Genomic DNA, 18050 nt, shown 5'->3' with positions numbered 1-18050 from the left:
GCCACCCAACATTTGCAGTTTCCGGTTATAGGCTATCATAAATTAAGCTGCTATGAACATTCTCGTCCGTGAAATAGGGGGAATATTTTATTATACCAGGTACATGGGAATTCATTTTGTGATTCCCCATTTAAAAAAATACGATGACTGTATCATTATGACATGAACCTGATTAGTGCACCACATAAAAGAAACCACCGCCCCTCGCCGTGCCTACAAAACGGAACAAAACAATCAGTAAAATGGCTCCTTATGGGACCTGGGCATCTGTGAACAGGCTTGTCTTCACACACCCTGAAGTAGGAGGTTGGTGATGCTGTCTCTGTTTTCCAAAGGAGGAAGTGGATTCTGGGATGTCAGGTGACTTGTCTAAAGTCCTGCAGTTAAAAAGCGGCAGAGCTGGAGTTGTAATCCGTGCTTGCTGGGCCTGGGGAATCCCAAGACGTGTCAGCTGAGGCCTTCACCCTCACCCAGCTGACCCAGGTCAGGAAATGCAGAAGAAATCTGTGCACGGCCGTTACTGGGTACACAACTGAGTCTGTGCCAAGCATGGGCTGCAGCATCACTGTGGGCATGAAAAGAGCTTCCAAAACTGGAGGTAAAGTCATCAGCAGAGAGCAGGACCAACACCCACCCCCCCGAGAAAAAGATTGCCCCAGTGACCAGGAGCGTGCAGGCCAGCAGCTGGGATACCACTGCTGCTCCCCATGGTCACTTACTGAATGCTCACTGCCTGCCTGCGCCCTAGGGGAGCTTGGGTGTACTGTGTGGGCTTCCATGAAGTCCATTTCCTTTCGAGGGTTCCAGAGAGTCCTGGGAAGTGCTCACACCCTGTGGGCACAGCCTCTGCCCTGTACCCGTGGTCTCTGCTGTTCCTGTCATCTCTGAGTGCTGTTTCTCCAGGGGTGGCAGGCACATTCCATGAATCACTCCGTTTTGTCCACACAACAACACTGTGGGACCGATAGTATCAGCCCAGTTTTACAGATGAGGACACTGAGGCCCACAAGAGTAAGTGACTCGCCCAAGGTCACATCGCACAAGGTCAATGGCAGGGCGGGGATTTTCATATCAGCTTCGCCAGACTCCAAAGTTGGAATTGTTTTCTCACCATTCTGGTCTGCCAGGGTGGGGCAAAAGGGAAGGCAGGAGTGAGGGGCACAGGGTTTGGGGAAGATGGCAAAGATGAGATTTTAAGTGTTTACGACGCCCCGTGCAGGAGGGAGGCTTTGGGACAGACGTCAGAGCCTGATACGGACAGCAGAGCATGATTTGGAACTTGACTCTGGTTCTGGGGCAGAAGGGGCTGGTCGTCCAAGGCAGGCCCTCCCAGGTCTTCAAGACTCCTGAGGACCTGAGAGTCTCACACTATTTTAGAAAGAACAATACTTTTATTTGAGGATAGCTCAAAGAAGTCATTTACAAAACACCTTTTGTTTTCAAAGCACAGCTTTTCATAAAAAGCAATGTCCACCCTTTAATACATGCTCTAGTACACAGGTGTGTGTCAGGGGGCTGCCCAGGACTTGGGGAGCCCCGCGGGCCCGGGATGTGCCGGTGCTCAGCATTCCTCATCTGAGTTGTCCTTGGCCCACCCGCCGACCTTTGAGGGGCCGGGGTTGGCCTGGGGGCCAGCGGGGGCAGGGACAGAGGCCGGGGCTGGGGCCAGGTTCACCCAGCCGGGCCCTCGGGGCAGCACGTGGCTTTCATTCAGTCTGAAGATGCGGTAGTTCTCATAGTGGACATTGTGTGTGATGTCCTTCAGGTCTTGGAGGTGGGAGCTGGGAGATAGGTGGTAGGTCAGCAGGACTTCCAGGGCATCCTCCAGGGCCCCCGCAGCCCCTCGGGCTCCCCACATACTCACCGGATGAGCAGGTCTCTCAGGAGGGGGAACTCACAGTGAGCCATGTTCTCCACTACAAGATACGGCACCAAACCCCTGAGTGCAGGCTCTGTTCCACGCCCCGCCCTCGGCCAGCACTGAGTAAGCACCTGCTGTATGCTGCACACCCCCTGCCACTGCCAGCCCTTCCCCATGTCTCCCTATGTTAGCCCACCTCCCGTTTGTTAGTTCATTCATTCACTCACGGCTGTGTCCCAGCCCCTGGTACAGGTGGCTCCTATAAACAGCTGTTGAATCAGCAGGGCCTTCCTCTGCTCCCTCAGGTACCCCCTCCCATCCCACATTTCCTTCACTGTGCTTTTCCCACCTGTCCTTGTCTGGTCAGCTCTGTGGCACATAGTAGGCCCACAATCAATTCTAGTGAATGAATAGGGTGCCTCCTGGGTGCCAGGTATCACGCAAAGCAGAGGCTCTGCCCCCTCCAACCACCCTATGAGGTTGATGTTACAATGATACCCATTTGACTGTGAGGAAACTGAGGCCCAGGGTGTCGGGGAACTTGCCCGGGGCTTCTGAGCTGCACAAAGGAACTTGATCCCAGGTCTCTCTGTTTCCTGTGCTGGGCTCTGTGGTGGGTGTAAGGATGCCAAAGGCAACAGGGCTTTTCAACATGTTCTCCCCTGAGCCCTCGCCAGGGCCCCTGCACTGACCTTCAATGATGCCCCACTTCGTCTTCCGGCCCAGGACACACCTCCCATTCACAATGTGCTCTTGGTCAGCCCCGACCACAGCGAAGGGGATCCGTTCCTGCAGGGAAGGGACAAGATCGGAGGGTTGGCCCCACCCGGGAAGTGGAGAGAGAAGACACAGAGATAGGAACCTGCAGGATGCTGTCCTTTGTGGGGAGAGAAAGTGATAGAAGGAGCACAGATATCTGAAGTCAGAAGACACAAAGTCTAATCAGTGTGCCTCAGTTTCCTCATCTGTAAAATGGGAGTCATGACAATACTGATGTAGGGCTCTGTGAATGTTTGGGAAGGATAATCTTGGGCTTAGCATAATGAAGGGGTTAGCAGAACAAGTCTTGGAAACCAAGTGTTACTCAGAGCTACATTAGTGATATAATACTGCTCATGCCCAATTTCTTACCACCTTCAACCATTAACATGAGGGTTAAGAGATAATTTTGTACTATAATTTGAAAAGATACATGCACTTCTTAGTTCATAGCAGCACTATTTACAATAGCCAAGACATGGAAATAACCTAAATGTCCATTGACAGCTGAATGGATAAAGAAGATATGGCATACATATATATATATATATATATATATATACACACATACACACAATGGAATATTACACAGCCATAAAAAAGAATGAAATAATGCCTCTTGCAGCAACATGGATGGACCTAGAGATTATCATACTAGTTGAAGTAAATCAGAAAGAGAAAGACAGGGACTTCCCTGGTGGCGCAGTGGTTAAGAATCCGCCTGCCAATGCAGAGGACATGGGTTCAAGCCCTGGTCCAGGAAGAACCCACATGCCACAGAGCAACTAAGCCTGTGCGCCACAACTACTGAGCCTGTGCTCTTAGCCCGTGAGCCACAACTACTGAGCCTGTGTGCCTAGAGCCCGTGCTCCCCAACAAGAGAAGCCACCGCAATGAGAAGCACGTGCACCGCAACCAAGAGTAGCCCCCGCTCGCGGCAAGTAGAGAAAGCCCGCACACAGCAATGGAGACCCAAAGCAGCCAAAAATAAATAAAGTTATTAAAAAATGAAAGAGAAAGACAAATACTATATGATATCACTTATATGTGGGAATCTAAAATATGATACAAATGAACCTATCTACAAAACAGAAACAGATTCACAGACACAGAGAACAGATTTGTGGTTGCCAAGGGGGTGGGGTGGGGGAGGGATGGACTGGGAGTTTGGGATTAGCAGATACAAACTACTATATAGAGATTGGATAAAAAACAAGGTCCTACTGTATAGCACAGGGAGCTGTATTCAAAATCCTGTAATAAACCATAATGGAAAAGAATATGAAAAGGAATACATATATATATTTATAAACATGTATATATAAATATATATATACATATACATTATATATATAAAACTGAATCACTTTGCTGTATACCAGAAACTAACACAACATTGTAAATCAACTATACTTCAATAAAAGAAATTTAAAGAGAGAGAGAGGACTTCCCTGGCTGTCCAGTGGTTAAGACTCCGCCCTTCCACTACAGGGGACATGGGTTCGATCCCTGGTCGGGGAAGATCCCACAGGCCGCGGGGCGCGGCCAAAAAATTAAAAAGAAAAAAAAAAGAAAGAGAGAATTTTGTAAACCAGGGGCTGGCAACCTATGGTTCCTGGGCCAAACCAGGCAAGTTCGTTGGCATACCGCCCCTGCCATTCATTTACTCTTGTCTATGTTGCTTTCATTCTACTACAGCAGAGTTGAGTAATTGCAACAAAGTCTAAAATACTTACCATAGTCTGGCCCTTCACAAAAAAAGTTTGCTGAGCCCTGTTGTAAATTCTGGTTGTTTACTTATTCGTGGCAGGAAGTGGAGATTAAACAGGCAAGTGCTGCATGTAGGTTTGTTTTTCTAAGAATTAGATTGTGATGGGGAATAAATTGATGCTAATAATAACTGTCTCTTGCACACTTATTATGCATCAGCCCATATTTGACCCTCAACAGATGTTATATATCTGGATGATTTATTGAGAGGTTAATTTGAATACATTCTCCTTTATTTCCCCCAGCACTGTTCCAGCTGTGAGCAGGCTGCTGTCTTTGCTGGCCTCAGGACAGAAAGCAGAAGGTCAAGGCTCTTTGAACCTTTCACAGGAAATACTGTTCATTGCTCCAATGGGGAGCGGAAAGAGGGAATGTGTGGAGAAACTGGATGCCAGACAAGAAGCAGGGCTTCCATGTACAGATGTGCAGTTTGTGCACTGCACAAAGGTAACTTACCATGAGGCTGTGTAGGGCTGAAATCCCATGCAGGCTCCCTTCTGTGAAGGAAGCTACTACCTTTTTCTTTTTCTTTTTTTCTTTTTTTTGCGGTACGCGGGCCTCTCACTGTTGTGGCCTCTCCCATTGCAGAGCACAGGCTCCGGACGCGCAGGCTTAGCAGCCATGGCTCACGGGCCCAGCCGCTTCACGGCATGTGGGATCTTCCCGGACCGGGGCACAAACCCGTGTCCCCTGCATCAGCAGGGGGACTCTCAACCACTGTGCCACCAGGGAAGCCCCTACTGCCTTTTTCTAATTCAAGCTAAAGTGCTGTGTAGGTTAGCAGGGTCCCTGGGGGAGGGAGTGGAGGCCAGGTGTCTATGGATGAAGAATCCCAGGCCTCACCCAGGTGCTTTGCAGGATCCAGACAGACTGACATTGAATGTACCACAAGGACAGGAAGATGGGGGCTTGGAGGTGAAATTCAGTTGATTCAGAGAAAATGAAGATGTGAGCTATTTCCTTTCTTTCTCCTCCTCCCCCTTTCTTTCTTTTTTTCTTTCTCCCTTCCTCCCTCCCTCCCTCCCTCCCTCCCTCCCTTCCTTCCTTCCTCTCTCTCTCTTTCTTCAACTTTACTGAGTATAATTTACATACCACAAAATTTGCCCTTTTAGAGGTACAGTTCAGTAGTTTCCAGTATTCTCACAAGTTGTGCAACCATCACCAAAATCTAACTCCAGAGCACTTTCATCATCCCAAAATGAAAGCCCGTACCCTTTAGCAGTCACTCCCCATTTTCCCCTAAACCTCCCGGCCCCTGGCAACCACAAGTCTATTTTCTATCTCCATAGATTTGCCTATTCTGGACATTTCATGTAATGGAATCATATAATATTTGGCCTTTTGTGTCTGGCTCCTTTCACTTAGCATCACATTTTCAAGGTTTATCCACATTGGGTTAGGGTTAGGGTAGGATCTATCAGAACTTTATTCCTTTTATGGCTAAGTAATATTCCCTTGTATGGATAGACCACATTTGTTTATCCATTCACAAGTTAATGGACATTTGGAATGTTTCCACTTTTTGGCTATTACAAATAATTCTACTATGAACATTTGTGTATGAGTTTTTATGTCAACATAGGTTTTCATTTCTTTGGGGAGTGGAATTGTTGGGTCATATAGTAACTTAGTGTTCAACCTTGAAGAATTGCCAGACTGTTTTCCAAAATTGCTACACCATTTGATACTTCCACAAGAAGTGTGTGAAAGTTCCAATTTCTCCACATCCTTACTAACACTTGTCATTGTGTGTCATTTTGATACTAACTACCCTAGTGGGTGTGAGGTGGTATCTTACTGTGGTTTTGATTTGCATTTCCCTCATGACTGATGATGTTGAACAATTTTTCATATGCTTAGTGGCCATTGGTATAAATTCTTTGGGGAAATGTCTATTCAAATCCTTTGCCCATTTTTAACTTGGGGTACTTGTCTTTTATTGTTGATTTGTAAGAGTTCTTTATATATTCAGGATACAAGTCCCTTATCAGATATATCATTTGCAAACATTTTCTCCCATTCTGGGGGTTGTTGATATGACCTATTTCTTGCTCACCTTGAGTTTGTGGATGAGTGGAGATTCATACCTGCTAGAAATATATGAACTTTCCCCAAGTTGCAGAGAGAGACGAATCTTCAGATGGAAAGGATGAGTGGGAAGCACATCACCCAGCCTTGGTCCCACCAGCCTCCCCACCTCCCATGGCCTCCTACCCGGATCTTGCTATTGAGGATCTTGTCATTGATGTCCTCATCGAAGCACTGCTGTGGATACACCTCTATGCCGTGAGTCTTCAGGTTTTCCTGGATCTGGGGACCACACACAGATGACCTCAGCCCACCTGTGCATTCTCCCCCACTCCACACCCCCACTGACCCCAGACTTGTTCCAGGTGCCCAGATTACCCTGTGCCTGAAGGCCTCTCGCTCCTCAATGGTCAGGCTGTCGGCCCGGGCGATCACAGGCACCACGTTCACAGTCCGGCAGAGCCGCCGCAGGAACTCAATGTCCAGGGGCCGCAGCCTGCTCAGGCGGGGCAGCGATGGCCGTGAGCATACGATGAGTGGGTGCCAGCCCGCAGCCCACCCCGGGGGTTCCTCCTCCTCTTCTTCTCCTCCCCACGCAGGTGGCCCTCTGCCCACTGGCTCAGCCACCTCACCAGTGACCGGTGGGTGGCACGAAGTACACGCAGCAGTGCACTCGGGTGTCGGGGATGTGTCGCTGCCGGGTAATGAGGATCTCCTCCTGCAGGTAGTGCTCGTACTGCTCATTGATGTAGCCCAGGATGGGGTCCCAGCTGGGGTGGGAGGTGGCTCAGCCTCAGAACCTCGCCAGGAGCCCCCCTCAACCTAGGTCCTCTGAGTGCTCTCCCCTTAGGATGACCAATCGCCCCGTTTGCCTGGGACACAGGAATTTCAGTCCCACACAACCTGAGGCCCTTGATCACCCAAGTACCAACCCCCGACACCCCTGCATCTTCAGAGAGACCCCTGCTTCCTCTTCCTCAGCTTCCTCTTCCGTAAAATGGGAACAGTAAGAGAGCACCTACTTTGTAGGGGAGGAGTGAGCATTAAAGGAGAGAAATTGCCGCAGCCTGGTTCAAACCACCAGGGACTCTCTCCCAATTGTTGCCAGGGTCCCTTCCCCCCACAGGGCTATTGTCAACACAGCGCCAAAAAGATCCTTTTTCTGCTCAGCCTCCAGTGGTCAAAGAAAAGCCAAAGACCTTATGTTGCCCTACAAGTCCCTACCCCATCCCACTGCTGAGCTCTGCCTCCCCTCCCACCCCACCCCCACTTCAAGGCTTTTGCACCTGCCGCCCTCTGCCTTGATCACTCTGCTTAAAACTGCACTCCCCCACCAACTACAGCTCCATCCCCCTTTCACTCCCAGAAAGTGTCCTGTGTCGATGATAAAGAGTTCAGGTTCACCCTCCACAAAACTGATTAATTTTGTTCACTGTTTGCCTCCCCACACCCATGACAATATACATTTCATGCAGACAAAGATGTTCATCAGTTCTGTTCATTGCTGTATCCCTGTGTGTAGAACAGAGCTTGCACATACTAAGTGCTCGGTGAGGTGCTGTGTGCAGGGCTGGCTTCATGGGAGTGTGGATGGAGCCGGCACCCAGGGCTCTGAACCAAGAAGGGCCCACGCAGGGCTGAATGCTCTGCGGGTGTGGTCTTACAATTCTCAGTAATTTTTTTTTTTTTTTGCGGTACGCGGACCTCTCACTGTTGTGGCCTCTCCCATTGCGGAGCACAGGCTCCGGACGCGCAGGCTCAGCAGCCATGGCTCACGGGCCTAGCCGCTCCGTGGCATGTGGGATCTTCCCGGACCGGGGCGCGAACCCCTGTTCCCTGCATCGGCAGGCGGACTCTCAACCACTGCGCCACCAGGGAAGCCCCTTAGTAATTTTTGAATAAAGGCCCCCACAAGTTGTGCAGCCAGTCCCGATTGTGTGTGTGTGTGTGTGTGTGTGTGTTTGTGTTTCATCTCCTTGAGAGCCTAGAACAACTCTGCAAAGGGGATGTCGTCACCCCCAAGTTACGAAGAAGGAAGAGGAGGCTCAGAGAGCTTGCGTGGCCAGGCCCAGGTTATACAGCTGGGAAGTGGTCAAACCCAGGGGTCCTGACTCTGGAGTGTGGGCTTCTATCCCCCTGCCATACCATAGCCTCTATCGAGTGCTTCCAGGCAGCAAGCTAAGACCTTTACATACTTGACTCCTTTGATCTTGGGGGGAGAGTTGCACACACCCACTGTACAGACGAATAAACTGAGCCTCAAAGATGCCACAGCCAGGTGGCTCCAGGCCTGGATGTTTCCCAGAGACCGGAGGGGCAGGGGCAGGGGCAGCCACGGCTCTGCCCTTCCCACCTCCCCGCCAGGACCTACCACTTGTCGTTGTTGATCTGGTCCCCGAAGCCGGGTGTGTCAGTCACTGTCAGCTTAAGCTTCACGCCGCTCTCCTCGATGACTGTAGGGGGAGAGCAGAGGGGCTGGGAGTGGGCCTGGGTGGGTGGGGTGGGGGTGGGGTGAGGGGGTGCTCACTCACCGTGGGTCACAGACTGCAGCTGCAGCGTCTGGGGTGTGGGCACCCCCAGGCCCGGCATGGTGGACTTCCACATCTTGGACTTGAAGAGTGTGTTCACCATGGTGGACTTGCCCAGCCCGCTCTGTCCTGTGAGTAATCACACGGCAGCAACAACTGTGGATGCGTTAGGCATGTTTCTGAAATTCTTAAATAAATGGTTTTGGAAAGTAAACTGTTTTCTAAGTATAACAAATACAGAAAAGCACGTATTATCATAAGTCTCCAGTTCAATGCCTTCCCCCATTTTTTACTGAGGCAAAATTCATATAATAAAAAATTAACATTAACCATTGAAAGTGTACAATTCAGTGGCATTGGGTACATGCAGTGTTGTGCAACCACTACCCCTATCTAGCTCCAAAACATTTTCATCACCCCAGCAAGAAACCCTATATCCATTAGGCACTCAGTCCCCATTCCCCCTCCCCCCAACCCCTGGCAACCACTAATCTGCTTTCTATCTATGGATTTGCCTATTCTGGACATTTCCTTTTTCTTTTTGGCAGCGGCACTTGGCTTATGGGATCTTAGCTCCCCAGCCAGGGATGGAACCCGGGCCCTAGGCAGTGAAAGTGCCAAGTCCTAACTACTGGACCTCTGGGGAATTCCCTGGACATTTCATATAAATGGAATCTTGCAATAACTGTCCTTTTGTATCTGGCTGCTCCCACTCAGCATAATGCTTTCAAGGGTCAGCCACACTGTTGCATGTGCTAGAACTTCATACTTTTTCATGGCTAAATAATATTCCATCAGATGGATAGACCACACTGTGTTTATCCATTCATCTGTTGATGAGCAGGTCAATGCATTTTTACAAATTAAACCACCCATGTATGCAGCACCAGATAGAGAGACAGAACACACAGCTCCGCCCAAGACCACTCCTGCCTCCTCGCAGTAACTGTTAACACAGCTCCAGGGACAGCCACTCTTCTGACATCATCGGTAGGGAGCAGCGCTGCCCGCCCTCTACTTGGGGAATCACACAGCACGTGCTCTTTCATGTCTGGCTTCTTTTAGTGAGATTCCCCTATGCTGCCTGAGCTTGTAGATGGTCCATTCTCCCTGCTGTGCAGGCTTCTCAAACTCCGCTGACCACGCCCTGCAGTAGTAAACATCCTACATCACAGGGCAGGACACACTTTTGGGTCTAAAACTGAAACTGGGACTTCCCTGGTGGTGCAGTGGTTAAGAATCCGCCTGCCAATGCAGGCAACACGGTTTCGAGCCCTGGTCTGGGAAGATCCCACCTGCCGCAGAGCAACTAAGCCAGTGCGCCACAACTACTGAGCCTGCGCTCTAGAGCCCGCGAGCCACAACAACTGAAGCCCATGTGCCTAGAGCCCATGCTCCACAACAAAGAGAAGCCACCGCAATGAGTAGCCTGCGCACCTCAGTGAAGAGTAGCCCCTGCTCACCGCAACCAAAGAGAAAGCCCACACGCAGCAATGAGGACCCAATGTGGCCAAAAATAAATAAATTTTAAAAAATTAAAAAAGAACTGAAATTGTCCTTTGGGCTCTGCTATACAATATGGGAGCCACACCTGGCTATTGCCACTAGCAGTATGGCCATACACCAATCTGAACTGAGATGTGCTGTTGGGGTAAAAGAATAAACCATATTTTGCAGACTTGTTATGACAAAAACAACGTAAATGATCTCATGAATAATGTTTTATATGGATTACATGTCGAGATGATAGTATTTTTGGAATGTATTGGTTTAAGTAAAAAAGACGATTAAAAGTAAGTTGTCCTGTTTCTCTTTACTTTTCTAAAGGAAGCTACTAGGGAATTTAAAATTATGTATGTGGCTCCTATGACATTCCTTTTCTTTTTTTTTTTGGCCACGCTACATGGCATGTGGGATCCTAGTTCCCTGACCAGGGATTGAACTCGGGCCTCTAGAAGTGGAAGTGCAGAGTCTTAACCACTGGACTGCCAGGGAAGTCCCCTTCTATGACATTTCTGTTGGGTACCCCCACCTTAGAATAATGCCCTTAGTTGGTGCTACACATTCTGACATTTTATGTTCCATTATATCCAGTTTATTTTGTGAGAAGTGTAGTTTTTGACCTACAACATTAATTTTGCATATATAAAAATGCAATTCCAGATAAAACTGACCCACGGGGAACTTCCTAGATGCCAGGCACTGTGCTAAGCCAGATGAGGAAACTGAGGCAGCGAGGGGTCAAAGGCCCTGTCCCAGGTCACACACTGGGTGTTGCTAAGGCCTGGGACCAGGATGAGTCTGGTGTTCCCTACTTCCTGCCACTCATGGCCTCCCTTTTTATTGCTTTGTTTGCGTTTGGTTGGGGCTTCACGGTGATTTTTGTCTTTTCACAATTCAGTGTTTCCCAGATTTCCACCTACAACACTCTTGTGAGGTACGACTATCAGGCCCACTTTACAGATGGGGAGGCTGAGGCTCCGAGAGGCGATAGGTCCAGGCCCACAGGGTGGCGTCCATTGGTCTGTCCTCCTGTGAGCCCGAGGCCCCTCACTCACCAACGACCATGATGTTGAACTCAAACCCCATCTTCATGGCCTTGATCTTCAGTTGGTCCAGCACGGCCTCGATGCCCACGTAACCAAGCATCTCGCTGGGTAGGGTCCTCGGGCTGGAGGCCCGTGACGAGCTGCGGGAGGGGGACTGCCTCAGGGGGTCCATGGGGCTGAGGAACAATGATGCCTGTCATCCGGGTGGGGTGGGGAGAAGGGAGTCGCTGGGGCTCCAGAGGGGGACCACCCGAGTTCTCATTTCTGAACCCTGACTCTTGAGATCTGCTCCCAGGCACTCCCATATTTCATGCCCCCTCACCTATGCATCCCCCAAGTCCCCACTGCCCACGGGGTTTGTCGAGGGGTGCCTGGGGGAGCTGCCTCTCAGGGGAGACTGAACCCGCTTTCTGATATGCACCAGCCCCAGGGATCTGTCTCTCCCCACTCAGACTCTCCCGCAGTAGAGTGTGGCCGGCCTGGCAAAACTCAGGGGCTGGACCCATGGGGGACAGAGAGGGAGAGAAGCAGCCTCATGTGGCACCTGGTGGCCTTGGATCCCTGTGGGAGCCTTGGGGGGCTGCCCTGTCCTGGCAGACCCTGGTTATGTGCTGAGGGGGAGGGGAGAGGGTGACAGTTAACTGAAGAACCTGAGCTCCACCCCCTTCTTGTGACCCTACCTGGGGGCTCCTCTGCAACAGGGGGCTGAGAACAGGGACAGGTAAGCTACTCCACCAGGCCCTTTCGGGTCACTGCCCTATAACCCTCACAATGACCCCGGCCTAGATCTATAGACAGGAACCCCCTGCCCCCGCCCCGGGGAAGCACCTTTGCCCAAGGTCACTTAGCTGGTTAAGCGGCAGCTCTGGGCAGCAGCCAGTCCCTCTGCTTCCAAGTTCATGCCCCTTAACCACTCTGTTGGGGAAGCAAACCTGTGACCCATGGCCAGAAAGTACAACATCCATGTGTTTTCTTCGGTCTGTCCATTGTTGGCGTCGTAGTGTTTTAAACTGCCAATATAGCCAGAGTTTTGTCGTGCAGAAGACTGTTTTAGGAGCCCTAGGATGTTAACTTGTTAATAATCATCAGAGTCCTGTGAAGTAAGTGCAGCTACTACCCCTCAGTTTACAGATCAGAGAGTCCAGTGAGTGAAAGTGGTTCAAGGTCACACAGTGAGGAAGTGGCAGGGCTGGGATCTGTGTCCACATGCTCACCCTCTGCAGCCTCTTTTCTTGTTCACACAAACCTCTAGATTTCTGGTGTATCTCAGAGATTATAAGCCTTGGCAACTCTGGGTCCAGCCTACAGCTGACACAAGCTGCCCTCTTTTCTTTTTCTTAAATTTATTTTTTGGCCACGTCACACAGCTTGCGGGATCTTAGTTTGCTGACCAGGGATTGAACCCCGGGCCCTGGCAGTGAAAGCGCCAAGTCCTAACCACTGGACCACCCGGGAACTCCCTAGCTGCCCCCTTTAGATGGGCTACGTGCTCTCCAGTTTGCCATAGCCCTCACCCCTCCCTAATGTCTCCCTAATAAGATGTTTCCTATACCAAGTTCATCTCAGTTATTTCGTTCTCACCTGTTTCCTGGCACCTGAGTTTGCAAGCCCTAAGCAATCCTCTGTTTCAGATGTTGGCAAATGTTTTCTGTAAAAGGCCAGATAGTATAGATTTTAAGTTTTGCTAATCATAAGATCTCTGTTGCAACTACTCTTCGGTTCTGCCGTTGCACTGGGAAAGCAACCAAAAGTAGATGGACGGGAGTGGCTGCGTATCAGACTATTTACAAAAGCTGGTGGTGGTTTGCCGCCCCCACTCTGCCCACCAGGACTCAGCAACTCTGCCCGATCTGCTCAGCTCAACTGTCCTGAGCCCCAGCAGCCTCTGTCCCTCCCTGCCCATGCCCTTCTGCTCCCCCACTTTCTACACATCTGAAGACAGAGGCTTAAACTTCACTTTCCAGGCTTGGAGGCCAGGAGTGGGGCTGGGCAGGACCCTGGGCAGAGACTGCCCTGAACGTGTGCCATTCCTGCTGGAGAACTCTCTCAAGCTATGCCACAGCTCTTGAGGGACATGGCAAGGCTGGCCTCCTCATCAACGCAGATGAGAACGTTCTGTGCGGATGACCAAACAGCGCTGCTGACACGGAGACCCACCTTGCACAAGAGGAGATTCCGTCTCTGGGAATGTCTCCTAAGGAAATAAGCCTCTATGCCCAGAAAACACTTTCTCCAGGAGAGGTGTCACGTGTGAGTGATGTAGGATCTGGAAACCTGGGGGGAAGATGCCCACAGGGACTGCGGACTGGAGGATCAGGTCTGCAGAAAGCAGGACCATTCAAGGCGCTCTTGGCCATGTGGACTGGGGAAAGCCAAGGGTAAAGTGAGCAGAGTGTGGATGGCAGGTGAACCCAATGTATCCAAAGAATCAAGACTGGAGGGAATCGTACCCACAGGTTGGGTGAGAGTAATACACAACCATTTAGTGCATTCATTGTGCCAAGGGAGTGTTTACATCAATTATTCCATTCAATCCTCAGCAGCCTGAGAAGGGGGAATACTCTCCATACACCCACTTTACAGATGAGGAAACTGAGGCAGAGAGGGGTCAGGGGGTGGGCCTTTGGTCACACACGGGTGGATGTTAAGGGCTGGGAGCAAGATCCAAGTCCGAGGTCTGACTGGCCTGAAATGCATCCTGCCATGGCCTCTATCCCATCATTGCTCTGCTTAGGTCCAAGGGGCTCTATGGGTGCTTTCTGTCTTTTAATGACTTGGAATATCCCAGATTTTCTTTAATGAGAATAAACAAGAAATGAGGCACCTGGGCATCTGGACAGGAAGACTGAGGGTCAGTGGGGAGAGGAGAGGACTGGCTCCTGCCCACTCGGCCAGGCCAAGGCGTGGGCAGGGGCCACAGTTGTTAAACCATCCCCCCTCCCCGCTTTTCATTTTTCAATTGAGGTAAAATTCACAGAACATGAAAATTAACTGCTAGCCATTTTAACGTGAACAGATCAGTGGCATTTAGTATTGATATATTCACAATGTTGCAAATCTGCCACTGCTACCTAGATCCAAGACATGTTCATCACCCCTAAAGGAAATTCCATTACCACTAAGCACCCTATCCCCATCCCCCTGACCCTGGCAAACACTACTTTCTGTCTCTATCGATTTGACTATTCTGGACATTTCATATAAACGGAGTCACATACTATGTGGCCTTTTGTCCTTCTTTCACTCAGCATCATGTTTTCAAGGTTCATCCACTTTGTAGCATATGTTAGTGCTTTGTTCCTTTTCATGGCTGAATAATATTCCACCACATGGAGAGACCATAATGTGTTTATTCATTCACCAGTTTGTGGATATTTTGGGGTGTTTTCACTTTTTGGCTATTATGAAAACTGCTGCTGTGAACATTTGTGTACAAGTTTCGGTGTGGACATGATTTAATCTCTTGGGTATATGTATCTAGGATTGGAATCGTTGGGTCTTAAAATAAGACTATGCGTAACTTTTCAAGGGACCGTTTTCCCCAGTGGCTGCGTCTCTACCCCCTTTTGCAATAGAAGTCATTTCAAAGTTACCCTCCCTGGGCAACAGGAATCTGAGATCTCAGAACAGGAATGGAGGGGATGGAGGGTGTAAGATGGGGATCCCAGCACAGGAGACTGTATTACATGGTGGTCAAGGGCTCTGGGATCTGACGGCTGGGTTCCAGTTCAGACTTCTCTGCTCACTAGGTGTGGTTGGAAGAATCATGGTGCCCAAAGAGTTCCCATCTGAATCCCTGGGAACCTGTGAATATGTTACCTTATGTGGCAAAAGGGACTTTGCAGATGTGATTAAGGATTCTGATGGGGAGATTATCCTGTGGGCCAGTGTAATCACTGGGGTCCTTATAAGAGGGAGGCAGGAAGAGCAGAGCCAGAGAAGGTGTGAGGATGGAAGCAGAAGTGGAAGTGATGGGGGTGGGGCATGAACGAAGGAATGTGGGTGGGTGGCCTCTAGAAGCTGGAAAAGCGGAGGAACTGGGACTTCCCTGGTGGCACAGTGGTTAAGAATCTGCCTGCCACATACATACAATGGAATATTACTCAGCCATAAAAAGAAATGAAATTGAGTTATTTGTAGTGAGATGGACGGACGGAGAACCTGTCATACAAAATGAAGTAAGTCAGAAAGAGAAAAACAAATACTGTATGCTAACATATATATGGAATCTAAAAAAAAAAAAGGTTCTGAAGAACCTAGGGGCAGGACAGGAGTAAAGACGCAGACATAGAGTAGACTTAAGGACATGGGGAGGGAGAAGGGTAAGCTGGGACAAAGTGAGAGAGTAGCACTGACATATATACACTACCAAATGTAAAAGAGATAGCTAGTGGGAAGCAGCCACATAGCACAGGGAGATCAGCTCGGTGCTTTGTTACCATCTAGAGGGGTGGGATAGGCAGGGTGGGAGGGAGACCCAAGAGGGAGGGGATATGGGGATGTAAGTATACGTGTGGCTGATTCACTTTGTTGCACAGCAGAGACTAGCACAACAATGTAAAGCAATTATACTCCAATAAAGATGTTAAAAAAAAAAAGAATCTGCCTGCCAATGCAGGGGACACAGGTTCGATCCCTGGTCCGGGAAGATCTCACTTACCGTGGAGCAACTAAGCCCGTGCGCCACAACTACTGAGCCCGTGCTCTAGAGCCCGCAAGCCACGACTGCTAAGCCCGAGTGCCACAACTACTGAAGCCAGTGTGCCTAGAGCCCGTGCTCCGCAACAAGAGAAGCCACCACAATGAGAAGCCCACGTACCGCAACGAAGAGTAGCCCCCGCTTGCTGCAACTGGAGAAAGCCTGCGCGCAGCAGCGAAAACCCAACGCAGCCAAAAATAAATAAATTAAATAAATTAAAAGAAAAAAAAAGAAAGCTGAGGAATTGATTCTCCCCTAGGACTTTCAGGAGGAACACAGTCCTGCCCACTCATTTTAGACTCTGACCTCCAGAACTGTAAGATAATAAACTTGAATTCTTTTAAGCCACTAAGTTTATGGTAGTATGTTATAGCAAGAACAGGAAATGAATACATGTGTGACCTGAGCTAGTTGCTGAACTTCTCAAGGCCTCAGTTTTCACATCTGTAAAATGGGAATAGCAGTAATACCCACTTTAGGATTTCCATGAGGAATACATTAGGTACACGCATCCTTCAGGGATATTGTGGGTCCAGTTCCAGACCACCACAATAAAGCGAATATTGCAAAAAAGCGAGTCACACAGCTTTCCCAGTGCATGTAAAGTTGTTTACACTATATTGTAGTCTATGAAGTGGGCAATAGCATTGTGTCTAAAAAAGACAACGTACGTACCTTGACTAAAAATTAGTTTGCTAAAAAATGCCAAAATAATTACAATGATAACATCAAAAATCACCCCTCACAGATTGCCGTAACAGATATAATAAAAATGAAAAAGTTTCCAAATGCTGTTGGAAAATGGTACCGACAGACTTGCTCAACTCAAGGTTCCACAAACCTTAAATTTATCAAAAATGCAACATCTGTGAAGTGCAGTAAAGTGTGCCTGTATAGCGTCAGGCACAGAGCCTAACATTAGCCAACATGTTTTCCCAGCGAGACCGTAAGCCCCACAAGGATAAGAAGGTGTGTCCACCTGATTTACAGCAGGTCCCCAGGGCCTGGGGGTAAGGGGGGAGGCGAGACAGCTCCAGGTGCCGTGTCAGGGGCCCTGGGCTCCAAGTTCTGGGGAGAGAGCTCATTTGAGCGACCATAACCATCGTCTCACAAGCATCACTGTGAGGATTAGAATAGAGAAGGACCCCAAAGGCTGCTGCTGCTGCGCTGCCAGGAACACAGTCGCTGCCCAGGCAAGGGCGGTGGAACAGAAACATCTTCTCCCTCCCCTCCCTCCCTCCCCTCCTTTCTTTTTCACCTCCCTTCCTCCTTCCAACCTGCCACCATTTTTTTCTGTCTTTTCTTCATTCATGAAGGCAACAGCGGCTGAGTGTCTGCTGTGTTCCAGGTTGGCTGTCTGGTCTATTGAGAAAAATCTCTGGAATGAAGAGGCCGAGAGGCCTGTGGGCTCCTCCTTCCGTGCTGCACCTGCTGACTCACCTGAGCTCAGTCGGTGCCCCCATGGGCCCTGGGGGACTGGTGGGGGGCGGGGCTGGTTGCCAAGGCCTCAGGTGATGTGGACCCGGAAGCAGGAAGTAGTCTGTATTCCCAGGACCTAGCACCTGCTTGGCTGGGAGATCTCCAAGGCAGGTGGGGGCCCAGGGGTGGGGTTGCTGGGGGGAGTGGGCGGGGAGGAGCTTGCTCAGGCCAGGGCCAGGAGAGAAGTGGAAGAGAGGCTGGGGTAGGGGCTGGGGCCAAGAGGGGTGGTGTGGGAGGGCAGGGCCAGGGCTGCAGTGCAGGGGGGCAGGGATGCGGCAGCCCCAGGATTCTGAGGTGGCCCTCTGGGGGGCTGGAGCAGGCGGTGCCCAGGACCATCCAGCTGAGATGGTCTTGTTAACGGAGGATGTGGAGCAGGA

At 49.9% G+C, this 18050-nt stretch overlaps 1 protein-coding gene across 2 annotated transcripts; it reads right to left on the bottom strand.

The window, feature by feature from the left end:
* Window positions 1–1476: 1476 nt before the first annotated feature.
* On the bottom strand, window positions 1477–11670 carry SEPTIN12 (septin 12). 2 transcript variants are annotated; one of them, XM_067705124.1, is made up of 9 exons: window positions 11505–11670; window positions 8950–9075; window positions 8790–8871; window positions 7051–7188; window positions 6797–6917; window positions 6605–6700; window positions 2554–2650; window positions 1865–1916; window positions 1477–1781 (listed from the first exon to the last, which is right to left on the bottom strand). In XM_067705124.1, the coding sequence occupies exons 1-9, from the start codon at window positions 11665–11667 to the stop codon at window positions 1562–1564; spliced, it is 1095 nt and encodes a 364-aa protein (XP_067561225.1). In that variant the 5' UTR covers window positions 11668–11670; the 3' UTR covers window positions 1477–1561. The 2 variants fall into 2 exon arrangements, with proteins under 2 accessions (XP_067561225.1, XP_067561224.1); XM_067705123.1 differs by lacking the exon at window positions 7051–7188 and having other exon boundaries at window positions 8793–8871; window positions 11505–11667.
* Window positions 11671–18050: the final 6380 nt, after the last annotated feature.

Source organism: Pseudorca crassidens, chromosome 15, assembly GCF_039906515.1.
Source record: "Pseudorca crassidens isolate mPseCra1 chromosome 15, mPseCra1.hap1, whole genome shotgun sequence".
Classification (NCBI taxonomy): Eukaryota; Metazoa; Chordata; class Mammalia; order Artiodactyla; family Delphinidae; genus Pseudorca; species Pseudorca crassidens.
Note: the sequence above shows the minus strand (reverse complement) of the source record. Positions and strands in the feature narration are given on the sequence as shown.